We start from the raw sequence: 21704 nt of genomic DNA, 5'->3' as shown, positions 1-21704 counted from the left end.
CAGTTCGTCGACAGCAACGAAAAAATCATTCAGGTGATTTGTTACATTACCACCTTCCGGCATTTTGTGCATAAGACGTGTTAGAAGACTTCTTGCCTTAAGTTTTGCATTACGTGCCGCGTGAATCGACTCCAACTTGTCCCAGATGTCTTTAGATGTATTCCAAACTTCAATCTGTTTATATTCCAATGGGCTGATCAGTAAAATGATATCTTTTTTGGTCTCACGGTCTCCGATGATCCATTCCTCGTACGCTGTCTGCGAAGCCTCTAGCCTTAATGGATCCGTTAAGACGTCGGGTATCGGCTTCTCTCCGGAAACGTAGCCCCATGTACCCTTTTCCCTTAACAGAGCCTCTACCTGAATCCTCCAAGTGTCGTAATTGTTTTTGGACAGCAACTCGGGGCAAGTAGAATGCGCAGTATCGTGCGACATGTTGTCTGTTAATATGCGTGAAACTCACTGCACCAAGTTTTAGACTTCGTTATTTGTATCGATATCGCGGATTGATTAATAGATAACGAGAAATCAGCAGATCAGATAAGAGTCCTAACATTGGCTGCATTCAATAAAAGGAACGTTGTTTTTAGACGTTATTGTTGGATGTTGTACAATCCTGTATAAAAAGCGCAGAATTAGTAAAATAGAACCATTCATCCAGGTAGTCAGAATAAAAGCTCGGATTACTGTCAATGGATTCCTTCAACATTTTGAAAGTTGTTTTTAACAGGCGTTTCCTTTTGTGGCAAAATTAAGATCACTGAGAGACTATTCGTCGTTCTATCAGCTGAACTAGGAATGACGATATCGCAATTGGATATCACTGACGCATATCTGTATAGCGACATAGATAGCACGGTATACATGGAGACACAGCAGTTTCTAGAAGAAATCCTTATAAAAATAGTGTGTAAGGAAAGTGTAGGAGAGTTAAGGAAGGACTTATTAAGCGCTTTCCGATACGCTATCGGCAATTGTTGCGAGATTTTTCAGTTGAACGAAACTCCGCGGTTTATGCTTTTCCAACATTTTTATCAAGCTGTCTAGCATATTGAGCACGTCGGTAAAACGTAAGCTGTTAATGTCGATTAGCAGAAAACGTTACGACTACTGGTTACAGCTACTGATAGCGCATAGTAAAGCGCTCACTAAGCCAGTCTCGTGGAAAATCGCTCGTCATTATCGGACGCTGTACATGTACGGCAGCTCGCGTGTCAATCTTACGGGGTTAGGATTTTCTTTATTATATTATTCCTCGCCTTAGTATCACACAAACTAATATCTTACTGCAAAGAGCGAGAGCTTTTCGTTACAGCACGCCGCATCGAAAAGGTTCCGGACAAGAGCTTTTCTGTTTCATTTTGATCGGACACCTCTGTGTGACAGCCTCTTTCATCGTATGTAAAAACCGCCAACTTTCCATCATCGATCGTATCGTGTCGTGACAACGATGCACGGGAGAAAAAGTTTGATCGGGCGACGAACCAACCGAAGGTTGATTTTGAAGAAAATAAAAGAACGAGAAAGACATGAAGGATCATCGTCATCAGGGATCACGAGCGAAAGTCTTCATTTTGAAGACTGTTCCCTGCAATGGGAAAAAAATCGGGCCAAGTGCACCGCTTCAGAAGGGAGGGCTATTTTGGAGGGGACCGGTGATACTGGATAACGAATAAGTGTGTTCTGTAACTGCGATGAATGCTTTTTACGAACTTAATCGTGTCGGTCCTCGTCGATGGTCGCGATCGATCGCGCGCTTTCGCGGCTCTTCTCCGCGAACTGACCTCGGACCACACGAGCCCGCGGGCGCCGCAGTCTAGAAGGTGAGAGAGCACGGGTGGGACGTTCGGTCGGCCGACAGAGAACGTCAGTGGCGGCGATGCTCCGCGGGACGAAGGCTGCGCTGCGGGAGTGCGAGCGCGAGACGCGCCTCGGCGCGCGCAAAGTTCACGTCGTCGTTACGTAATAATCTGCAGCGCTCTCTCTCTCTCTCTCTCTGTCGGTCTCGCTTTTGCGCACACACGTCGCGACTACGCTCGGTAGATCCCTGCGTTACGCACGTGCGTGCGTGCGTGCGTGCGTATGTGCAGTTGGAATGCGGTGACGGCTCGAACGCGGTTTCCCAGTGGAGAATTTCGGACGCGTCTCGGGAATGTCGTCGGGGAAACAGGGTTTCGTCGCACCTCGCATCTCGCGCTCGACACGCGTCTCGCCGGTGCGAAAGAACGAAGCTTAGGCTATGCGGCTTCACACCGTTACCCCGGTTGTCATGATTCGTTAGGGCTTCGCCGAAGTCGGACGTGATGCACCGGCCGTTCTTTTCTCTCTCTCTCTCTCTTTCTCTCTTTCTGTCCAAGTCCGAGCTTCGAGGTCAAGCGCGCTCCGTCGGGTCTCGCTTCGCAGTGGAGTACGACGGATGCATATGTAAACGGATAATACGTAACAAATTATACTTTTATTCGTAGTTTCTTATCGATTATTCATATGTAATAAGCGTCAAAAGCGCTTACTGGTTAATTTNCCCCCACACGAGTCTCTTGCCGTCTCCTTCCCCGTCCCCTCCCAACGAAGCATCCGCTGACGATCCGCCAAGTCGATGACGAAGAACAATGCCGTACACGAAAATAAAGAATATCCTAAAGAATATTCCTTGAAAAAATCTTGATTCTCAACACGTGAATATCGAAATGAGATTATATAGATTAAGTAGATGAAACATTCTTATATGAAGAAATATCTATATAGTTCCGCTAAAAATATGATATTCTCGTTATTCAAGAATAAATTTCGTGAATTGAGCGGAAAGAACAATATCTTCGGACCAACACGGAAAAAGTAATTAGCTGCTCATATAATAAAACTGAAGTTTAGTCACCAGACCTAGTTTTTAGCTGTGGGAACTTGTTTTTAGCTGTGCGAACAAATTTTTTTTCAGTAAAGAAATAAAAAGTAATCATATGTTTTTTAGTGTCGTAATATATTGGAATAAAATTATAATATTATTTAAATTTAATGTAAGATAACTAAATTTTTTTAAGAAAATTATATATTCTTGTTTATACAGGATGTTCCAGATCAATAGTGGCAAACTTAACACTTTAATGGCCGCTCACACAACACGTGTGTGATAGCCGGAACAACTGTTATTGTCCGCTCACATAACATGTGTGTGATGCTACCGCCGAAGATTATTGGCCAGTACCACACTCTCTGTGTGATGATTTATGAATGTAAACAAGTGATTTTATGAATGTAAACAACAAATTTTAATAAAGTTTTTTTAAATTAATTCTTCAAAAATATTGCCGGCCTCTGGCGACGTTTGACCGCGTAGAAGTGCGGCCATTAAAATGTTAATGAGGACGTAAAACGGATTGAGGTGAACAAAAGGTCCTCTACCATTTTACAAATAATATGTAAAATTTCGAGTTATTAATGATTCAAAAAACAACTGTGTATAGAGGCTTCTTTAAATAATAACTCAAAAATTTGTTTGGTTATTTGCAACATAGTAAGAGACTATTTTAGTTCAGAATGGCCTAATCTACAAATATACGACGGTTATATTTAGCAACAGACGCATTTAACATTGAATTTCGACCTGAACTTTTAACCTGTTGCTACAACTATCATATTGCACATATTGCACATATTGCAAGAAAATTATAATTATTTTCGATGCAACGATATCTTTCTAAAATAAGAATAGCAATGTAAGATAAACGCTATAATAACACATATTAAAATATAGCTCTCTTGACAATTTTCGCGGTTAAAATAATAAAAGGATATCGTTGGCACTGAAAATAACTATAATTTTCTCTCAGTATATTTGTAAATTACATTAGGCTATTCTGAACAAAAAGTCCTTTTCCATTTTGCAAATAACATTTAAATTTTCGAGTTATTTATAAAAAAAGAAGCTTCTATACATGGCCATTTTTAGTAATTAATAACTTGAAATTTTGCATATCATTTGCTAAATGGTGCAGAACTTTTCTGTTCGTCTCAATTCGTTCTACGCCCTCGCGAAGTTTGTTTCTGTTGGTCTGAGACACCTTGTATATAATCGTATCAATTACATTAATGCAGAATTAATATTAATTATGTTTTTGTGTAGTGACTGTTATTTTTGTCATCAGATATCCGGTAAAAACCGGAGTCAGGTTAAAGTCTACATAGCTACTAACGCGAAACGCTTGAATTTGAAATGGAAAGTATCGAACATCTGTCCTTAGCGTGCAACTGATATCGTGCGAGCGAAATCTCTGCTTGCGTGGAAACTCTAAAACGACTGTTACGTGTAAGATACTACGTGTTTGTACATGATTATGTACCGCGATGACAAGCATATTTCGCTTCCCGACGACATTGATCTGATATCGGCGCGAATCGACTTTTATTTGACGGAGAAAGCCTTATCGTTATTTGCCGTGTATACCGTGTATTATTTGCGTGTGTACCTGTAAAATTCCGCAACGGAGAGATTGCTCCATGTCCTTTCGTACCTCGACACGTATTTCTAGTTTCTAGTATATCTAGTTTGAATGCGGTTTTAAAAATAACAGCGACACGTGCGCGACATTAAGCTTTAACATTGAGTGAACATAAAACATGATACATTAGGACATGAGAATGATAATTATACGAAGGATTGCAAATTATAATTTACAGAATTAAAATAGAGAGTCAAAGCAATTTTATGAGGATCATAATAATATTTTTTTCATTAAAAATTATAATTTGCAGAATTGAAAATAGAATTAAAACACTTTCGTGAGGATTATAATTATTACGAGTAATTGGAAATTATAATTTTCATGAAATTAAAGATTATAGTTTTCCGTTTTACATGTTAAAAGTTAATTCTAATTTTTAATTCTATACATTAAAAAAGTTAATTATAATATTTAATTCTCCTTTAATTATAATTCTCATCGTTTCTCGCGAAAATATTCATCGGGATTAACGCGCAATCTTGCGTACGTATTTCGCCGTTGCTTTTAGAGCGATATTCAAACTAAAGAAATATTTGTCCGGTAAATAGGAATAAATTAACGCTGATTAAACGCTCGCTATTTGAAGGTCGATTCAACGCGGATATCAACGTGGAATTTTCATTTTCACCCGTCATACTTAACAATCGCTCGAATCTCAAAGATCATTTTCGCACAGGTAACTTTTTTAATTTTATTTGTCTTTTGTTCCAGACGAATAGGAACGTGTTGAATAATATTGAGAGAAATGCTAACGTGAACACCGCTCGAGATATCATCCGTCGTCTCGCGTAGTTGCGTGTGTACCTGTAAAATTCCGCAACGGAGAGATTGCTCCATGTCCTTTCGTTAATTAGTGCGGCCGTAATTGAAGAAGAAAAAGAAAAATGTTCGTGACACGAAGCGTTAGCCTTGAAGCGCCTAAAGAGCCGTTTCCACATGTATCCCGATGATTAATTATAAGCAATATATCCAAGCACGAGACCCTGGCTGCCAATGACGCGCAATAACGGCTATTAAATTTCAACTTTGAATACGACGATTTTCCCAGTCGCGCATCTATAACGCGATGCGATGACTGCGGCGGAGAAAGATAACCGAATGACGAGTGCAGATTTAAAGCGGAACACCGCGCGAAGGGAACGCTCCGGTCCGGTGTGCGATAAAAACGCCTCGTCTGAAATACGACGGTTGCGATAAATAATCAAATCTATCGGGAGATCCCGAAGATAATACGAACACGATATAAAAACGCGAACTCGAATCAAAGTGCCATCGTGTCGGGGNGGGGGGGGGGGAGGCAGGTATACAAATTAAGCGGGAGGAAGAACGCGGGCGTCGAGGCTCGAATTTATCAGCATCGATTTAACCAAGAGAGAGAGAGAGAGAGGGGTGCCGCATTGCTCTTTTTCCCCGTTTGTTACAGATATGTGTGTTGCTGCAAACTCGCGCCTCGCGCACGTGATCGGGAGGTCACCGGTGGTATCTGACGGCGGACTCCGCACTATCGACGCCAGTCGGCCACTCACACGGCCGTTCAATTGCTCGTGCGGCATGCTTGCGCCAGCGAGCCTTCCTTTGCCGGCTTACGCTCGCGACGGTCGTTGGTTGAACACCGGCTATCAGCGAGCGAGCTTCGCCGTCCCGGCTTGAGAGAACGCGCGCACGCCGCGCGCGCGTACACATCCGCTGTTTCGGCCGCGAGCCATCGGGGGGCCTCCGTCCGGGGCCACCAGCAACGGTGCAACGATGCTGCTGCATCTGTTCGAGAGCATCCAGTACATCCCCAAGTTGTACTACGGCGCGCTGCTGGGCATCGGCTTTTGCGTCTATTATCTCTGCGAGGTCGTCAAGGTGAGATAGAGGGAGAGAATAAAGAGAAATAAAAAGAGAGAGAGAGAGAGAGAGAGAGACGATTCGCACGTTACGGCGTATCATTTGATTGTCAATCGTGTGTTTACTCGACTCGTGTCACGGGACTTTTCGATACGGCGATCGGGCGACCGTTCATCGTGAACTCGGTGGAGGAAACTCGAAGGGGTGGTAGATAGAGAAAGAGAAAGAGAGAAGGATTTCGCGAGTACTCAAACTCGGCTACTACGTGCGGCAGATCAGCCGGCTGTGCGCGCACGGATCGTATCTGTCACGCGTGCTCTCATGACCGGAAACTTCGCCTGTCATTAAACGCAATTGGTACCCGCGATAATCGGATCGCAGTCACGTGTAGACGTGGTCAGACGAAAGAAGGTTGCGACACTTTGCCCGCTGCGTTCAAGAGAAAAAGCGACTTACCCTCGCGTTTTCCGCGATTATCGCATATTATCGGAGAACCTTCTCAGATCTTCGGTAGATCCGGGGGATCCGCCAATCTCTCAGAAGCAACAATCGCAGAGCGCTCAGTAGTTTCCGCAAGCTTTGTTCCCGACATGTTTCGCGACGCATCTCGATATCCAGAGTAGAAAAATGCACCTCCTGAGAACCGCTCTGACAACCACATCCTTTCATCAGACACGGGGAGCGTGAAAAAACATGCGCGAAAACGTGCTCTCGGCGAAGGACACGCGAGTTTTTTTCTTTTTTCTCGCGGATCGACGACACGCATGGATTTAAATACTGCTGTCATCGTTGTTTTTCCGTTAGCGCAATATATTTCGTGACGTACAAGCTGGCCGCCATAATCCTGGTCACACTTCATTTGCATACGACGAACTTTGCGACTTGGCGTTACGCCTCGTGAACGCGCGCGCGGCGCATTCATTGACTAACGAGCTGGAGCGAGCTAGTTAAGCAGCGTCAAACAGCGGCACCCTTTATATGCGCCAACATTTTTTATTTGCCCTGAATGGAGAACTAATCTTTATGCGAAATTAAATAATTCCGCTGCCCCTAAACCCCCCCCCCCCTGCTCGGCTGTACGGCACGACACATACACGCGACCCGTATCAGACAGACGGATTGGGATCGAATTGAAATTTGGCCGATCAAAGCGAAGTATACTAAACTTGAGTTACTCGCGTGATTTTCGACTTTATGAGAGTTACGCGATTTTCGACCTTATGCGTTAGCACGGATAAGCTCAAAATCGCGTAACTCCCGATCTAGGGAGTGGTAAAATCCGTATCAGATTACGGATTGAAATTGAGATTAGATTGAAATTTGGCCACGATCTGAGCAAAGTTCATTGAACTGAAATTTAATAGTCTGATACAGGTTTTATCTATCCCTAGATCGAGAGTTACATAATTTTAAACTAACACGTGCTTACACATAAGATCGAAAGTCGTGTGAGTAATTCTAATTATAAGGTTATAATGGCTCTAATTGTAACAACCTTATGTGTGTACGCGCAAGGTTGAAAATCGTGTAATTTTCGATCCAGGGAATAGTGACCCAGTAAACAAAAGAATGAACATAACGTTATTACAGTGACATTTTTTATAACACGTAACGTTTTCAAATATATGGTTCTCAATGTTACATAGAACGTCATTGTTAACAATATTTGGGCCAAACACTAAATAATATTTCTGCACTGTGACTTTAATATTCAGGAATATTATCAAATAACAGTTTATATAAAAATGTTTGTGAAATATTATGCCAAAATGCTTATATTTCTTACTTACTGGGAAGGTATATATCCAACAAAACCTGATGACATCAATTTTTCGTCAGTTTTTCGTCGTTAGTAACGTCGTTGATGACCGATACAAAAATACGTAACGTCAGTGAAACGTAAAAATGACATGTCTCGTATCGATGATGTCATTTCATTATGTCTCGAAAACGTTAATTTCTCACCAACACGCACATTGCAAATAGCCTTATAGAAATATACTCGCACAGCATACAAACGTTGAATCAATATCTCAGGAACATTGCATCGCAATATTGCGAGTATCGCATCAACGTCGCGAAATATATTAGGGGTGCCTATAAATAACGTCATTTTTTTCAGACCGTCATATCTACTATGAGGTTTTGAATCCAAATGAAACCATAACTGCTGAATATTATTGTACACAGCTTGATAGACTGAACATCGCTTCTCTTGATTAATCTGAATTTACTAAATATAAAATAAAATAAAATTTTGTACAAGTATCAAAATGCGAAAATTACTTGTGGGTACCCCTAATAGAATCAACGTCGAGAAGACTTTGCAGAAACATCCAATATCCGTCGAATTTTAACGTTTACATTACAATTCAGCATTCAGAAAATATTGTCGAAAAGAGGAGAGACGCACTTTCTGACTTCCTATTTGCCGATAATCGCGAAAGCTGTTTCGCATAATTTCACATAATTTTCGCATAATTTTCGCATGTTTTTTCGCGCCGCTATGTGTATTCAATCTCGAGCGGCAGCCAGCTGGTCTTCCGGTCACTCGTCCACTCCTAGTGCGCGGTCGACCTCGCTTAATCTCGATGATCCAACGGCAGGCAGTGAATCCAACAGCTATTATGATATCTTGATGACTTACTTGCTTACTACTATACTTACATAATGCATTCTTATATCACTTCTTGTGCATATATTTCTTATTGACAAATTATTTTTCTATTGGCAAAAATATTTCCGTACTATACCGAGTGTCTCAGGATAACGCGTGCGGAGCGCACCGGAAAATTCTTGGTCCCGAGAGTGGGATTTTGGTAAACGAAAAGTTGCTTCTGTTACTTGATGTTTGCTAGGTAATTTTTAATTTGACGCATATAATCATAAGGTCGAAAATCGTGTACTCCCGATTTAGGGAATGGCCGTACATTTGTAACTCTATGTATACGTTGCATTGTTGAGAATAGTCATTTATATGCCTGCTTTTCTTCACTAGAGTATGCGATAGGAGGATATTTGAAGAGGCACTTTTGAATTAAAAACTGATCGGTCGTCGGTCATTAATCAGTGTGAAAAGGAACTAATGTAGTCAGGCGTTAGAAATTATTCTCGACTTCGAATCGTTTGTATTGATTACAAGCGATATGCGGCATGCGTCTTACTTCAATATACAAACATCATTATTCATTGAATAACATTTGCATTGTTCTTTTTTTTTTGCTACACGTAGGATATTTATTTTTTAGACCGTTTGACGTATTTTGCTGCTGCGAAATACATTATCATACGATATTTCATAAAGTCAACTCTTGATTTTCCAATGTTATGCATAGTTCAATCGTCACATCGTGGGACGCGCGTGAACGGAAAGTTACCGAAAATCGATCCGACAGGAAACGTTTTAGGTTGGACCTTCAACAGAAGTTAGAGACAGACAAGCAAAATTTCAATCTATTTATCTTCTTAACATTTTTGAATGGGCAGCGTTTCGAAGATAAACGATCTCTGACGACGGAATATTTTAGGCTTTTGTCAAGTCGATCGGTGAAGAAAAAATATCTTCTTGAAATATCAAAAGCCGTGACAAATGAAATCTTATTTTTACCGTCGCCGAAACACGCGAATGAAAGAACACGAATGTGAATTTCTATCGCAACAAGCGATGATTTTTCGTCGCTCGTGTCGAGGAGACACAAGCGGAAGAAATTCGTCAGACGCACATGTATTCGTCCATAGGCGCTCAAAGGGTTAATAAAAACGACAATATACGTGCTTATCAACGGACACGGTAATGTCGCAGGCTTTAATTTTCGGTAGAGATCTCGTAAAGAGAAATCGTAAAGATAGGAAATATGTATTATGTAACATATTTTGTCATGGAAGGTATAATTGTTTACCTACTTTATGGCACTATGTGTGATAAATGAGAACAAACAAACTCTGTATCACTTATGTTCCCGGCAAATATATTCATTGAATATATTTGTATATCGCACACAACGAATTTTTCATTCCACGACTTCGATATAGACAGGATTTCCGCGATATATACTTGAACTATCGTACGATCCTCCTTCCCGTACGCGACATCAGTCACGATATGTGATCTACCGTTTATTAATATGACCTTAAAACTCCGGGACACTCGCCCTACCGACATAACGCGTCAGTTTGTGCGCGCACGCAGGTGAAGTGATAATCTGGTAAATAGTTATTAATTGCAAGCATTAATGTCACAACGATCGGGTAATTTAAGCGAGCAAGTCTCGTGTTTTTACATTCGGCGGAACGTTCTTTCGTGAAGATGTTGAAAGGGATTCATTCGTTGTCGAGAGTTTTTGGTTAAACTTGGTTTAGCTTACCGCACGGAGTATCGAATGAAGATGAGAAAATATCCTGAGCCCGTATTAATAATTGTTATTAGAATTTCGTCTCGAATAAGAGACATTCGGATTTAAATTCAAAGTTAGATGAGAGATCCTGATTCGAATCGCGATTATTATTTAAAATATTCGAACGGTAGATTATTATGTAGCTCGTTTTTACGTAAGAGACCAAACATATAGCTTAATGTGAAGGTCGATCATTCATTACAATTACTTTTTACAATTACTTCTTATTTGACAGCCTTTTCCAATAACTATTTTCACCGCTGTTACGGCTGTTACTATTTATTTATGATATTCTGCGATAATGCATCGCGATAGCCGTTTCGATAAACCACGTGACAAGTATATATGAATTATTCATGATTAGTTAACGTCTCTGTCTCTCTCCCTCCCTTTCTTTCTCTCTTCTTTGAGGTCAATTGGCCGATAAACGGAATAGCGTAGCCGGCGCGATCGAGCGAAACGAAATATGTTTCTTTCTCGCGTCGCGTGCCGCTCCCGACTGTAGAAATCATGGGGAAGATCAATGGGGAAAAATGATCGCTGTTTCGATTTCCAGACGCCCCTGCTGGTTTGCGCGAACGGGCCGTTCCGATCGTTCTTGGAGGCGAATATCCCGCTGGTGCAGAATAAGTTCTGGCCGACGTTATGGTGCTTCGAGTCGCGGGCCCAGACCATCTTCGCCAGCATCTTGAGATCCCGAATACTGCCGCATATCGAGTATCGCAGGTTGGTGAGGAAATCACGGAGGGTACACCGAAAAAATGGCCATCGTACTGCGAGGAAAAGCGATTGGTTTACTTTTACTTTTCTCAAATAACAGCTATCTTGGAGAAAGAATATTTTCTTGATAACAGTACTCCAAGGCATACTCGTCGCAAATATTAGAAAAGTCCGTTATCATTGATTCGAAAGAAGAATTTGTTCTATTTTCGGGAATATTACGAACTTTGTCGAAGAACCTTCACCCTTGTAATAATTCTGTTTGATTTCTCGCTTTGTCCATCAGAGAAATTTTAACTCTGTCCGATGGCGGCGAGGTGGCTCTGGATTGGGCCGAGAAAGATTGCTCCGTCACTTCGCCGATCGTGATTATCCTGCCGGGTCTCACGGGTGGTAGCCAAGCGGAATACATCAAGTGCCTGGTGTCAGCCGCGAGAAAAATCGGAATACGATGCGTGATCTTCAACAACAGAGGCCTAGGCGGCATGAAACTCAAGGTAAGACTTTTGGTTTTATGGCAGAAAGTGATTTTATAATGACGGTAATAATGAGATTCAATTTGTCGCGTAAACAACTTCGATTCCGAATCGAGTGACGCCGCAATTTACCGTCACGACACATTTTACCGTGAGTAATATTGCGGAATTGCTCGTTACACCATCGGGAATAATGTTTGTCTACTTGCAGACCCCGCGAACTTACTGCGCTGCGAACTACGATGATCTAACCGAAGTCATTGAGCACGTGAGGAAGCTCCATCCTCACGCAATCCTCGGAGCCACCGGAATCTCCATGGGAGGGTAAGGGCCAATTTCTTTCTATATATGCGTTAACTTATAATTTTAGTTTCAATTTAGTTCGATATTTTGAACTTTAACTTCTTCCTAAACCGAATAATTTAATTCAATTTCTAACTTATAATCATCTAACTTTTAACAGACTTAATCTTTTTTTCTTAAGCACTAACTTATCTTTAAATCATTTAATTTAATTCTTAACTAATTTAGTTTACCTTTACTTTTTCGCATGCTAACTTGTTTCTAAATTATGTTTCGTTTCATTTTTAATTTTCAACCGATTTTATAGTTTTCCTTGTACTAATTGATTTCTAAATCAAATTTTGCGAATATATCTAACGGATCTAACGTATCCGTGCAATGTATCGAGACCATGACGCGTCTGCAAATTAATGCACACCGTTATATATACCTCCATGAGTCATTGCATCCGCTTCTTTCGCCGCGGACAGGTTGATCTTAGGTAACTACTTGGCGCAAGGCCTGACGGCGAGAACCAAACTGAAAGCTTGCCTTATTATCTCGGTACCGTGGAACGTGTTCGCCGCGTCGAAGAATACGGAGGAGAACTACTTTAATCTAATGCTAAACAAACACCTAGCCAGCAATCTACGTCGCACTGTACAAAAATATAATTTGTCCGACATCGGCTCTTTTAACGTTGACATGGACACTGTCCTTAAGGTACGTCGTTATTATTATTAATATTATCCATATAAACTTCCCAGTAGGCGTGAAACGTTAATTTTATGTGAATTTTGTGAACATTTTCACAAATATTTTTTCACACAATATTTTATAAATGTTTCTAAACTGTTACTCGATAATGTAATATTCCTCAGTATTGAATCATAGTGTAGAAATATTATTCTTAATGTTTCAGTCAAATATTGTTAACAACGACGTTGTACGCGACATTAAGAACCACATATTTGAAAACGTTACATGTTGTAAAATATAAAGAAGAGTTAGAGCTCGGGCAGCACAAATTTCCAAAAGACGTCTTAAAACCGTCTAAAAGCCGTTAAAAATTCCTAAAAAAAAAAGTAACGCCTTTTTAAGGCATCTTTTCGAAGTTTGTGCCGTCTGGGAGAAGTCTTGGGTTTTAGATTAACGTGATTGAGTACCAAAGCGCTGATGCGAATATGATATTTGTAACGGAGTCGTAATTGTATTTCCATCATAATATCGTTACATTGTTGGCACCGTTATACATTTGTGACAGAGTCAGACGATAAGGGAGTTCGACTCGCACTTTACGGCGAAGCAATTCGGATACAAGGACGTCGAGGAGTATTACAGCAACGCGACGATCCACGACAAGTTGCACCTGATCGAAGTACCGACGTTGTGCCTAAACGCGGCGGACGACCCGTTCCAGCCGTTGAAAGGTGAGACTCGCGTAAATTAGATTAACTAGATATAAATAGAGAAGCTCAACTGAATCCAATATATCGAATATCCGCCGTTTTCTTTGCACGGAGATACTCGGAGCAAACGAGTAACAAGGAACTGGAAGAAGGAAGATGAGTAAGGAAGAAAGGTTGGCTTACAAGAGATTAATCTCAGTAATTAGTCCAAGTTAGAATGCTCTCCCCATAATTTAATAGCCGCTCGGCACGTCGAAGAAGGATTTTACTGAGTCGCGACGTACCAAAAATATGTAACAAAAATAAATAAAATTCAAACGGCGACTCAGATAGCCAAACTCAAGATTGACTTTCTTTCGTGACGCTTCTCTATTTATATCCACCCGAACAGCGCGAATTGGTTGGCTAATCGTTTCCCAACGTTGGCCGAATCAACTTTGCGCTGCTCGGATAAGACTCTCGTTGCACGCGAGAGATCGTTTGACGCCGAAGTGAATTTCCAGCGATACCCCTGAAGGAGATCAGCAAGAGCAAATATGTGGCCGTGGTGGTGACGTCGCGTGGCGGACATATCGGTTTCCTGGAGGGAGTCTGGCCGGTCAAGGAGGAGCAATATTTGGGGAAGTTCTTCTCGCAGTACTTTGCGGCGATGTTCAGCAATGGTCTCGATCAGCAGGAGCTTTGACGTAATCGTAGATTAGAGTCGAGAAAGTCGGTGGCCGTAAGCGCCTCGCTGCGCCTTCCAGCGACGGAAACGCGCCGACGGGAAACACGCGACGCGTGCCTACCTTACGCCCGTTCCGATCTTATTCCTAGCTGAAGTGTGGCGCACACTAGCTCTATACAATCATGGTAACTTCTTACCGTTTTTATACAGTCTTCGAGGACGCCCGTAGTGGAGCGTAATTGTCCACATTTTAGCACATTACGTAAACTCGGCTCTCTCGCCGAGACAGAATGCTTGTCAATTTTACCGTTTTGTTACTTTGATGATAGTTGACGCACAATGAAATTATCGTTTCCCAACGATGATCAATATAGGAACTGTGATTCTTTTCTTTTTTTTTTCTTAAAGCTACTGTACCACCGATTGCTTCAATCGCTATCGTTGACATACGCTAAATACGTCCTAATTCTACTAAGGTTCAGGAGAACATGTGCACAGGGTGAGGCAGGAATTACTATTATCTTGAATGTCTTCGAAAAATAATATTTTATTAACGATTAAATAAAGATGAGAAAAAGTTTACATTTACAGAATATGTAATATTCTCGAAGTGATGACTTGCGATTTTTGTTGAATACATCTCCTAGTCTCGTATCTCGAAGGTGTATTCAAGGTGGTAATAATTAATACCTTGCCCTGTATAATTATTGTATTCCTTAGCGTTTAAGAGGATGTCGAAGTAGTCTGTACTCTCGGCACTAACAGATGCTATGATATTAACCCATTTCGTTCCTCCGTTCCTATATATAGGAAGCAAATTTATCTATCTTCAAACATTTTTCTTATCTATGGTAAAGGTAGATTCTGGTTTTGTTGCTGAAATATAGTTTAAATTTGTATCTTTCAGAAAATAATTTCACCTGGCCATCACCCATTACCCTCCCGATAGTAGGTGGGAGTGGAAAATAACCTAGCAAAGCGTACCTTTTTAATTAATTGAAAATAATAACAAATAAAAAACTAGTAACAAATAAAAAAAACAATGTAGTATCGTTACCAAACGTCCAAATCGTCAAGAATGACGATTCCCGTTATTGTACGCCAGGTGTCACTCGAGCTAAATATTCCGATTGTTTTCCAGGGAAAACGGCTGGTCGGGAAATTCTGATTCTAGATTTTTTGAGTTTCTTGCGCCCTTAAAACGGATCTCATGGATCTCAATATTTTTGCAGCCCGATCCGAAATGGGTTAATTACAGAGGACGCAGTAGCCTAAGTATGAGCACAAATTAGTTTTCGGATTAGTTTTCAAAGTCGCATGGCGGTAACTTGACGTAAATACCGCGATATCTATTTTAAAGATACAGAGCACCGCGGATTATTTCACGTGAGAGTGCTGCAAGGAATCGTCCGTGATGTATAAATTTCATAATCTTTATTTGGCAATAGAAACACATTGTTATAAAACAATTTGTGATCGAAGCATGATTGATGAATTCGCAACAATGCATCGCGTTACACACAATAACCACGTAGAACTCAGTGACGTGTATCACATTATAGTTCTTTGATTTTTGCAATTATTTTTACGCAACATATCGAATCCGTGTGTGCTCTCTTAAGTATTGATTACGATTTGAATACCAAGCCCAAGGATTGCACGATAAACGATAAGATGTCCGTGCTCTCTTCAATCTGAAATAAAACGATTCTCGATTATGCGACCGGCATCTTTTGTATTCAATTAATCGCGTATATACATACATTTTAAATACGCGGGGAAAAAGATTCCTTCGCATTTGATCAATTCAAATTGTTTACTCTAGTGAAACAACAACACTTTCATTCAAACAAAAGGATATTTGATGTTAAATCGTGTAGTTTACAAACAAACTCAAATTGAACAAACACGCATATTAAATCCAAAGAAAGCCTTTTCTCTGTGTACAGTTCCTTACACGTACACTTAGATGTGCGACTGCGAAAACACTCACCACTTTCATGGTTGGTTTCCCACCGCCATGACCTGCCTTGGTATCTATTCTCGCGAGCAAAGGATTAGTCTGCTGCGGTACGTTTCCAAGCGTATACTGAAGAGTCGCTATCAATTTGAGGGTGTGCAGCGGCACGACACGATCATCGTGATCGGCCGTAAGAAGTAACGTTGCCGGGTACTGTGCGTCGTCCTGTGGCACTTTGACGTTGTGTAACGGTGAGTACTTCAACAGATTCTGGAAATGCTTCGGGTCATCCGAGCTCCCGTAATCCGAGACCCAGGCCGAACCGATGGTAAACTTGTGGAAACGCAGCATATCCATGACTCTGCAAGCGTCCCGCCAAAATTCCAATAGTATGAATTTTATCTCATATTTATACCCGATGCAACTATCACACTTGGGGCCACATTTAAGAGCGATTAATTAATGGCGAATTCGACTGGATGCATTAATACGCACTAAAGCCGGTATCATATGGCGTTTTCGATTTACGACCCAGCTCGGGCGGTGTACCGATAATCGCTACAGTATTGCAAACTACAATATACGTCGCATGAATTATAGACTGTGGTACTGCGGAGATTATCGGAATGCCGCGCGCAAATCAGATCGAGCCGTAAATCGAGAATTGCCAATAGTCGGTATTTCTTACATTTGAGATCGTCCGAGGTTCATCTTCGGATGTTCTGTAGCCAATGAGATGATCCGTACAGCGGATCTTAAATATAAAAACGGATACCGGCTAAATGGGCGCTGATGCGCACTGCTATATCCGATCGAATTCGCCATAAAAGATCGAACATACCATCAGATTCGTCTTTTAATTCATCGCTGCGCGCGATCGAATCGGCATGTAACGCCACGGGATCCTCGTTAACTCACCCCACTTGAGCTATAGCCGCGCCGAACAGATCAGGTCGTTGGTTTATACAAGCGGCGACCGCCAGACCGCCGTTACTGCCGCCCTGAATCGTCAGCTTCGCCGATGTGGTGTATCCGTTCTCCACGAGATACTTGGCCGCATACTGGAAATCGTCGAAGACGTTTTGCCTATTGAAGAAGCGACCGGCGTTGTGCCACTTTTCCCCGTATTCCCTGCAACAAGAAGCCGCCATATTTCGCACGTGCGAACACGAATGTCTCGGAAAACACTTCTCTCCTCACGTCACATCACCACGTACCCTCCTCCGCGAACGTTGGCGACAGCGAGCACTCCGTCTAAGTGTTGTATAAAAACGAGTCTCGTTACACTGAACGTAGGCTGTATGCTTGCATTGAAACCGCCGTACCCGTAAAGCAAGGCCGGCATGCTTCCGTCCAATACAGTGTCCTAAGTTTAAAACTCCGTCTGATCCTCTCTCACTTTTCAACACCGACGAGATACTATCAAAGACCCCGCAACTGTGCTTCGAGCCTAAGGTACTTGTATCGCGTATATTCAGTGGCGCGTCAAAGAGGCCACTCATCAATTTATTAGCATTTATTAGTATTTATCGATATTATTTTTCATTTTTCTTATTAATGCCATTTCTATGCATTAGTTGGCCTAGGAGAGATGATAGGAAAAGGTATATAAATGTTTAAATATGTACATACGGGCCCAAATATTTCAAGTATTACTATAAATTATGAACTTTAAACCACTGTATTTTCGAAATAAAATGGTCAGTAATTCGGAAATGTTTATATGTCTCTACATTAGTCCTTAAAATCACAGTTTTTTTTTTTTTACTAAAATCCTACATGCGGTAGAAAGTAAAAAAGAGAAATTAACAAGAGGACGTTAACCTCAAGGAATACGTATAAAAAAAAAAAAAGTATCATCTTTAGTTGCGAATATCTCAGCTTCCGAGTGGTCAATTCACTTTATAATTAATTCTAATAATTGTGTCAATGAAATTAGGTCACATTTAAATCTATATATAGCATAAGTATCAACGAATACTTAAACCTCATTTTACGTTACAACTACCTTAACGACCATAAAACGAGATTGATCACGAAGATGGGCCTTTCTTTTATCACCCAATACAGTTGACGGCATCTCGAACAGTGTCTCGCCGATATTTCTGACAACATGTAATAGAAACTTGGTCGCATATTATACGTACGCTCTTTGTTACTATGAACATGGGGATTTTTGTGCCGTCCTTGCTTGGATAAAATACTTGACTAGTCTTGTATAAGCTCGCATCGAAGTGTTCCACCTTAATTTCTCGCAATATCTGAAATCAACAATAATCAAGCCGTCTCATAATTGGACGATGTGCTGTGAACAGTTTCGTACTCGTAGTACTTGGAAAGAGACAGACACTAACTCGTGGCTCTTCTTCTTTCTTCAAATCTACGGTATATATGATGCCGGGTGTTAAGAATGATGTAAACTGATAGAATATTTCAGAATACTTCTTCTCTCCCGAGAAACCGACGACAGTGCCGAGATCAAGAGGGAATGTTCTAAGTACATTACCGGTATTCAAACAGTGCAGTTGCAAAATATTCTGTAAAATATAGATTCGTGTCAATCCGCTCGTAATTGTTGTTATCACCATTACTGTAAGCAACGTATTTGCACGTATTCACCTTAACATCTTGTATGTAACAGGCAACAAACTTATCTCCGTCCACAGCGGTGGCCCAGTCTAGCACATTCTCAGGATGCTCCGGCAAAAGATCGACCCACCTGTCTTGCCCATAGTCTAACAAATCTATAGCTATCAACTTGTAGTTAGGAGCATTTTTATTTGTGCGGAACACAGCTTTGGTACCAACGTTAGTCACATACTGGAAAGATCCGTTCAAATGTCGTCAGTGTGAAAGTATCGGATGGAAGATTCGGAGGAAAAGGCAAAGTATTCGTTACTAACTTCGTAATCGGCTTCGAGTACATCAACAACCTGTGTCAATGGTAAATTCGTAGATATCTCCATTCCAGCTTTCAATGGCGTAAAAAATACTAAATTATCCCTGCAGTCCTTCAAAGGGGTAACGATGAGCCATTTACCACAATCGGATACTTGTGCACCTCTGATAAGCCACACACACACACACAAAGGTACATTCAGTAAGTGTGATTATTAATATAATTATTAACATAATTTAATATATATAGAGTGTCGCAGAATAACCGCGCTGGGAGTGCATCTTCTATCGATAAAAGTGACTTAGGAGTCACCTGATTGGCTGAGAAGCCACATTTAAGGCATTTTTATCGATAGAAGAATTCAGGATACGGTTCTTAACATATATGACATTTTTGCGAAATACTTACATCCTCCATAACGGTTCCTCAGGGAACTCGACCGCGACGACGTCATCCGATTGCGGTGTACCAACGATGTGGTAGCATAACTTTTGATTTTGATTACCTAACGTTTCCGAACCATCGGTTTTCCCTTGCTGATCCCGATACTGGCCGTAAAAAATGCCCCGATTGTCATGAGTCCATGTGATGGGTGAGAATTTTACCTTTTCCAAGATTTCGGGATACTTTTCGCCTACAAATGAGCATTNAAAAAAAAAAGGGGGGGGGGGGGGAATTGCTTTTACAGTAAAACTTAGCAAACATCGTCGCATGTACGATATTTGTATATGTACTTAATATGTACAAATATTCTATATAATAGGAGAATTGTTAAATCTTTTTATCATACCGGTTTCTGCATTGAGGAAATGGATTGTACTCCAATCAGAGCCGCTCTTAGACAGACCATACGCGAATATGCTACCGTCCTCGCTAAAACTACTACTGGTAATTGCGACGGTCCCATCCTCAGAGAAAGTATTAGGATCAAGGAACACTCTTGGTTCACTCTCAAGAGTATCTTGTACATATAGAACACTGCAAACGAAATTTTACCTGTGTTAAACTGCAATATCCACGGTAGGTATCGAGACAGCAGTTATGTATGATAACAATACATGAGAGATAAATAATACCGTACCTCTGATTTTGTAAACCAGTATTTTTATAAAAATAATATTTCCCACCATACTTGGCTGGACACGAATATTTTGGGAAATCCCACAGCTGTTTCAATCTTGTGTGAATATTATTACGTACACTACATGAAGCCAGATACGGCTTCGTAATAGTATTCTGAGCTTCGACAAATGCCTTAGTTTCTTCCGAATCTGGATCCTCCAGCCATCTGTAAGGATCTGCTATCTGCGAACAGAATATCCATCATGTATGCATTTATACAAAGTATTTATACATATGTATTTATACAAATTTATACATAAGAGGAAACATGATTACATCGGATTATGTAAGAATATTCCAACTCCGATTTGCATGATATTTAAAATGCATAAGATATCCTAGACAGGTACCAAGTAGAAATAAATAACAGAAAGTAATTAGAGAGATAGTGAGGAAGATAAAGTAGGATAGAATATATACATATATATCTAGAAATTAAGAGGCGTTTTATCTGCATAATGTTCTAACCTCGATGCCATGATAGTCATCGACGATGCTCTCGTCCCTGCGCGCCACGGGGTATTGTATCCTCGCCATAATTTCCGATCGACTTTTGTCCTTCGATTCACGGTAATTCGCCGCCTAAATTCACGCAGAAACCCTCCTCTCTAACGATATATTTACACACAAAATGCCAAGTCCCTTTCCATGTACGTCGATGTCGCGAGAAAACAGATGCTAGGCTGATCACGTGACCCAGAATGACTGTTCCAATGAAGATTGCAATCGGGATGACAGCAGGTGACAATAACTCTGTCAACAGGAGATTCAGCACTGCGGCAAATCAACGCAAACTTTTCCTCTCTCGATATTTCAGAGTAAAAAAAAAGTGCCAGTCAGGGTCACGTGATCCTCGTCACATGGAAAGCGACGATAAGTACGGCAAATTACGCACGTGTGAGTGTGACCGCTGATTCTGATAACCTGCGAAAGACCTTATCGACGTTCGGTCGTAAAATCTCACATGAGCAGATGTAAACGTAATAAACGTAACGGAACGTGCCGGTTGCGAATGTTTGTAATGTTTAACGATCCCTGTCTCGCCATTCAAAGTCTTGATTATTTCTCGTCTGAAAGATCCGACGAACGAGCGTATTACGGAGTACATCTTGCTTTTAGGCTCTGGCAAATATAGGTTTAGTAAAGCTCAGCCCACACTAGAGATGGCGATGTCGAAAAACGAAATCGAGTATGGATAATTTAATGATGTTTAATTGTCTCGCAATTATTTGGCATTTGACAAGCAATTAAGAGTAATATTTACGGCGCTTATCGGTTGTAGATTGTATTATAATACATTGTAATTATAATGATGTAATAATTATATATGTTGTCTTTTATATGTGTATGTTATTTCATGTTACATATATGTAAATTTAATATATAATATTTAGATCATATTGCATTGCACATTATTATACTGTATACTATTTATTGTTACAT

The 21704-nt window shown here is 40.8% G+C and overlaps 2 protein-coding genes across 5 annotated transcripts; one reads left to right on the top strand and one right to left on the bottom strand.

Moving 5' to 3' along the window:
• Positions 1-1851: 1851 nt before the first annotated feature.
• Positions 1852-15181, top strand: LOC106746554 (phospholipase ABHD3). Of its 3 annotated transcripts, none has more exons than XM_014623247.1 (8): positions 1852-1957; positions 5923-6350; positions 11283-11452; positions 11733-11943; positions 12134-12246; positions 12696-12927; positions 13469-13634; positions 14117-15181. In XM_014623247.1, exons 2-8 carry the CDS (start codon positions 6246-6248, stop codon positions 14296-14298), a joined length of 1179 nt encoding a protein of 392 aa, XP_014478733.1. In that variant the 5' UTR covers positions 1852-1957; positions 5923-6245; the 3' UTR covers positions 14299-15181. The 3 variants fall into 3 exon arrangements, with proteins under 3 accessions (XP_014478733.1, XP_014478731.1, XP_014478732.1); XM_014623245.1 differs by having other exon boundaries at positions 1854-2424; XM_014623246.1 differs by having other exon boundaries at positions 1855-1962.
• A 516-nt stretch (positions 15182-15697) lies between these two features.
• LOC106746550 (prolyl endopeptidase) lies at positions 15698-21450 on the bottom strand. Of its 2 annotated transcripts, XM_014623235.1 has the most exons (13): positions 21157-21450; positions 20730-20843; positions 20221-20444; positions 19930-20117; positions 19548-19773; positions 19144-19303; positions 18860-19060; positions 18595-18777; positions 18388-18501; positions 17458-17606; positions 17159-17371; positions 16274-16601; positions 15698-15974 (listed from the first exon to the last, which is right to left on the bottom strand). In XM_014623235.1, exons 1-13 carry the CDS (start codon positions 21367-21369, stop codon positions 15909-15911), a joined length of 2379 nt encoding a protein of 792 aa, XP_014478721.1. In that variant the 5' UTR covers positions 21370-21450; the 3' UTR covers positions 15698-15908. The 2 variants fall into 2 exon arrangements, with proteins under 2 accessions (XP_014478721.1, XP_014478722.1); XM_014623236.1 differs by lacking the exon at positions 21157-21450 and having other exon boundaries at positions 20730-21030.
• Between the last annotated feature and the right edge of the window lie 254 nt (positions 21451-21704).

The sequence above is a fragment of the Dinoponera quadriceps genome, unplaced genomic scaffold (assembly GCF_001313825.1).
Source record: "Dinoponera quadriceps isolate SergipeBrazil2010 unplaced genomic scaffold, ASM131382v1 scaffold1573, whole genome shotgun sequence".
Taxonomy (NCBI): Eukaryota; Metazoa; Arthropoda; class Insecta; order Hymenoptera; family Formicidae; genus Dinoponera; species Dinoponera quadriceps.
The sequence above is the reverse complement of the archived record's forward strand: the minus strand, read 5'-3'. Positions and strand labels throughout refer to the sequence as shown.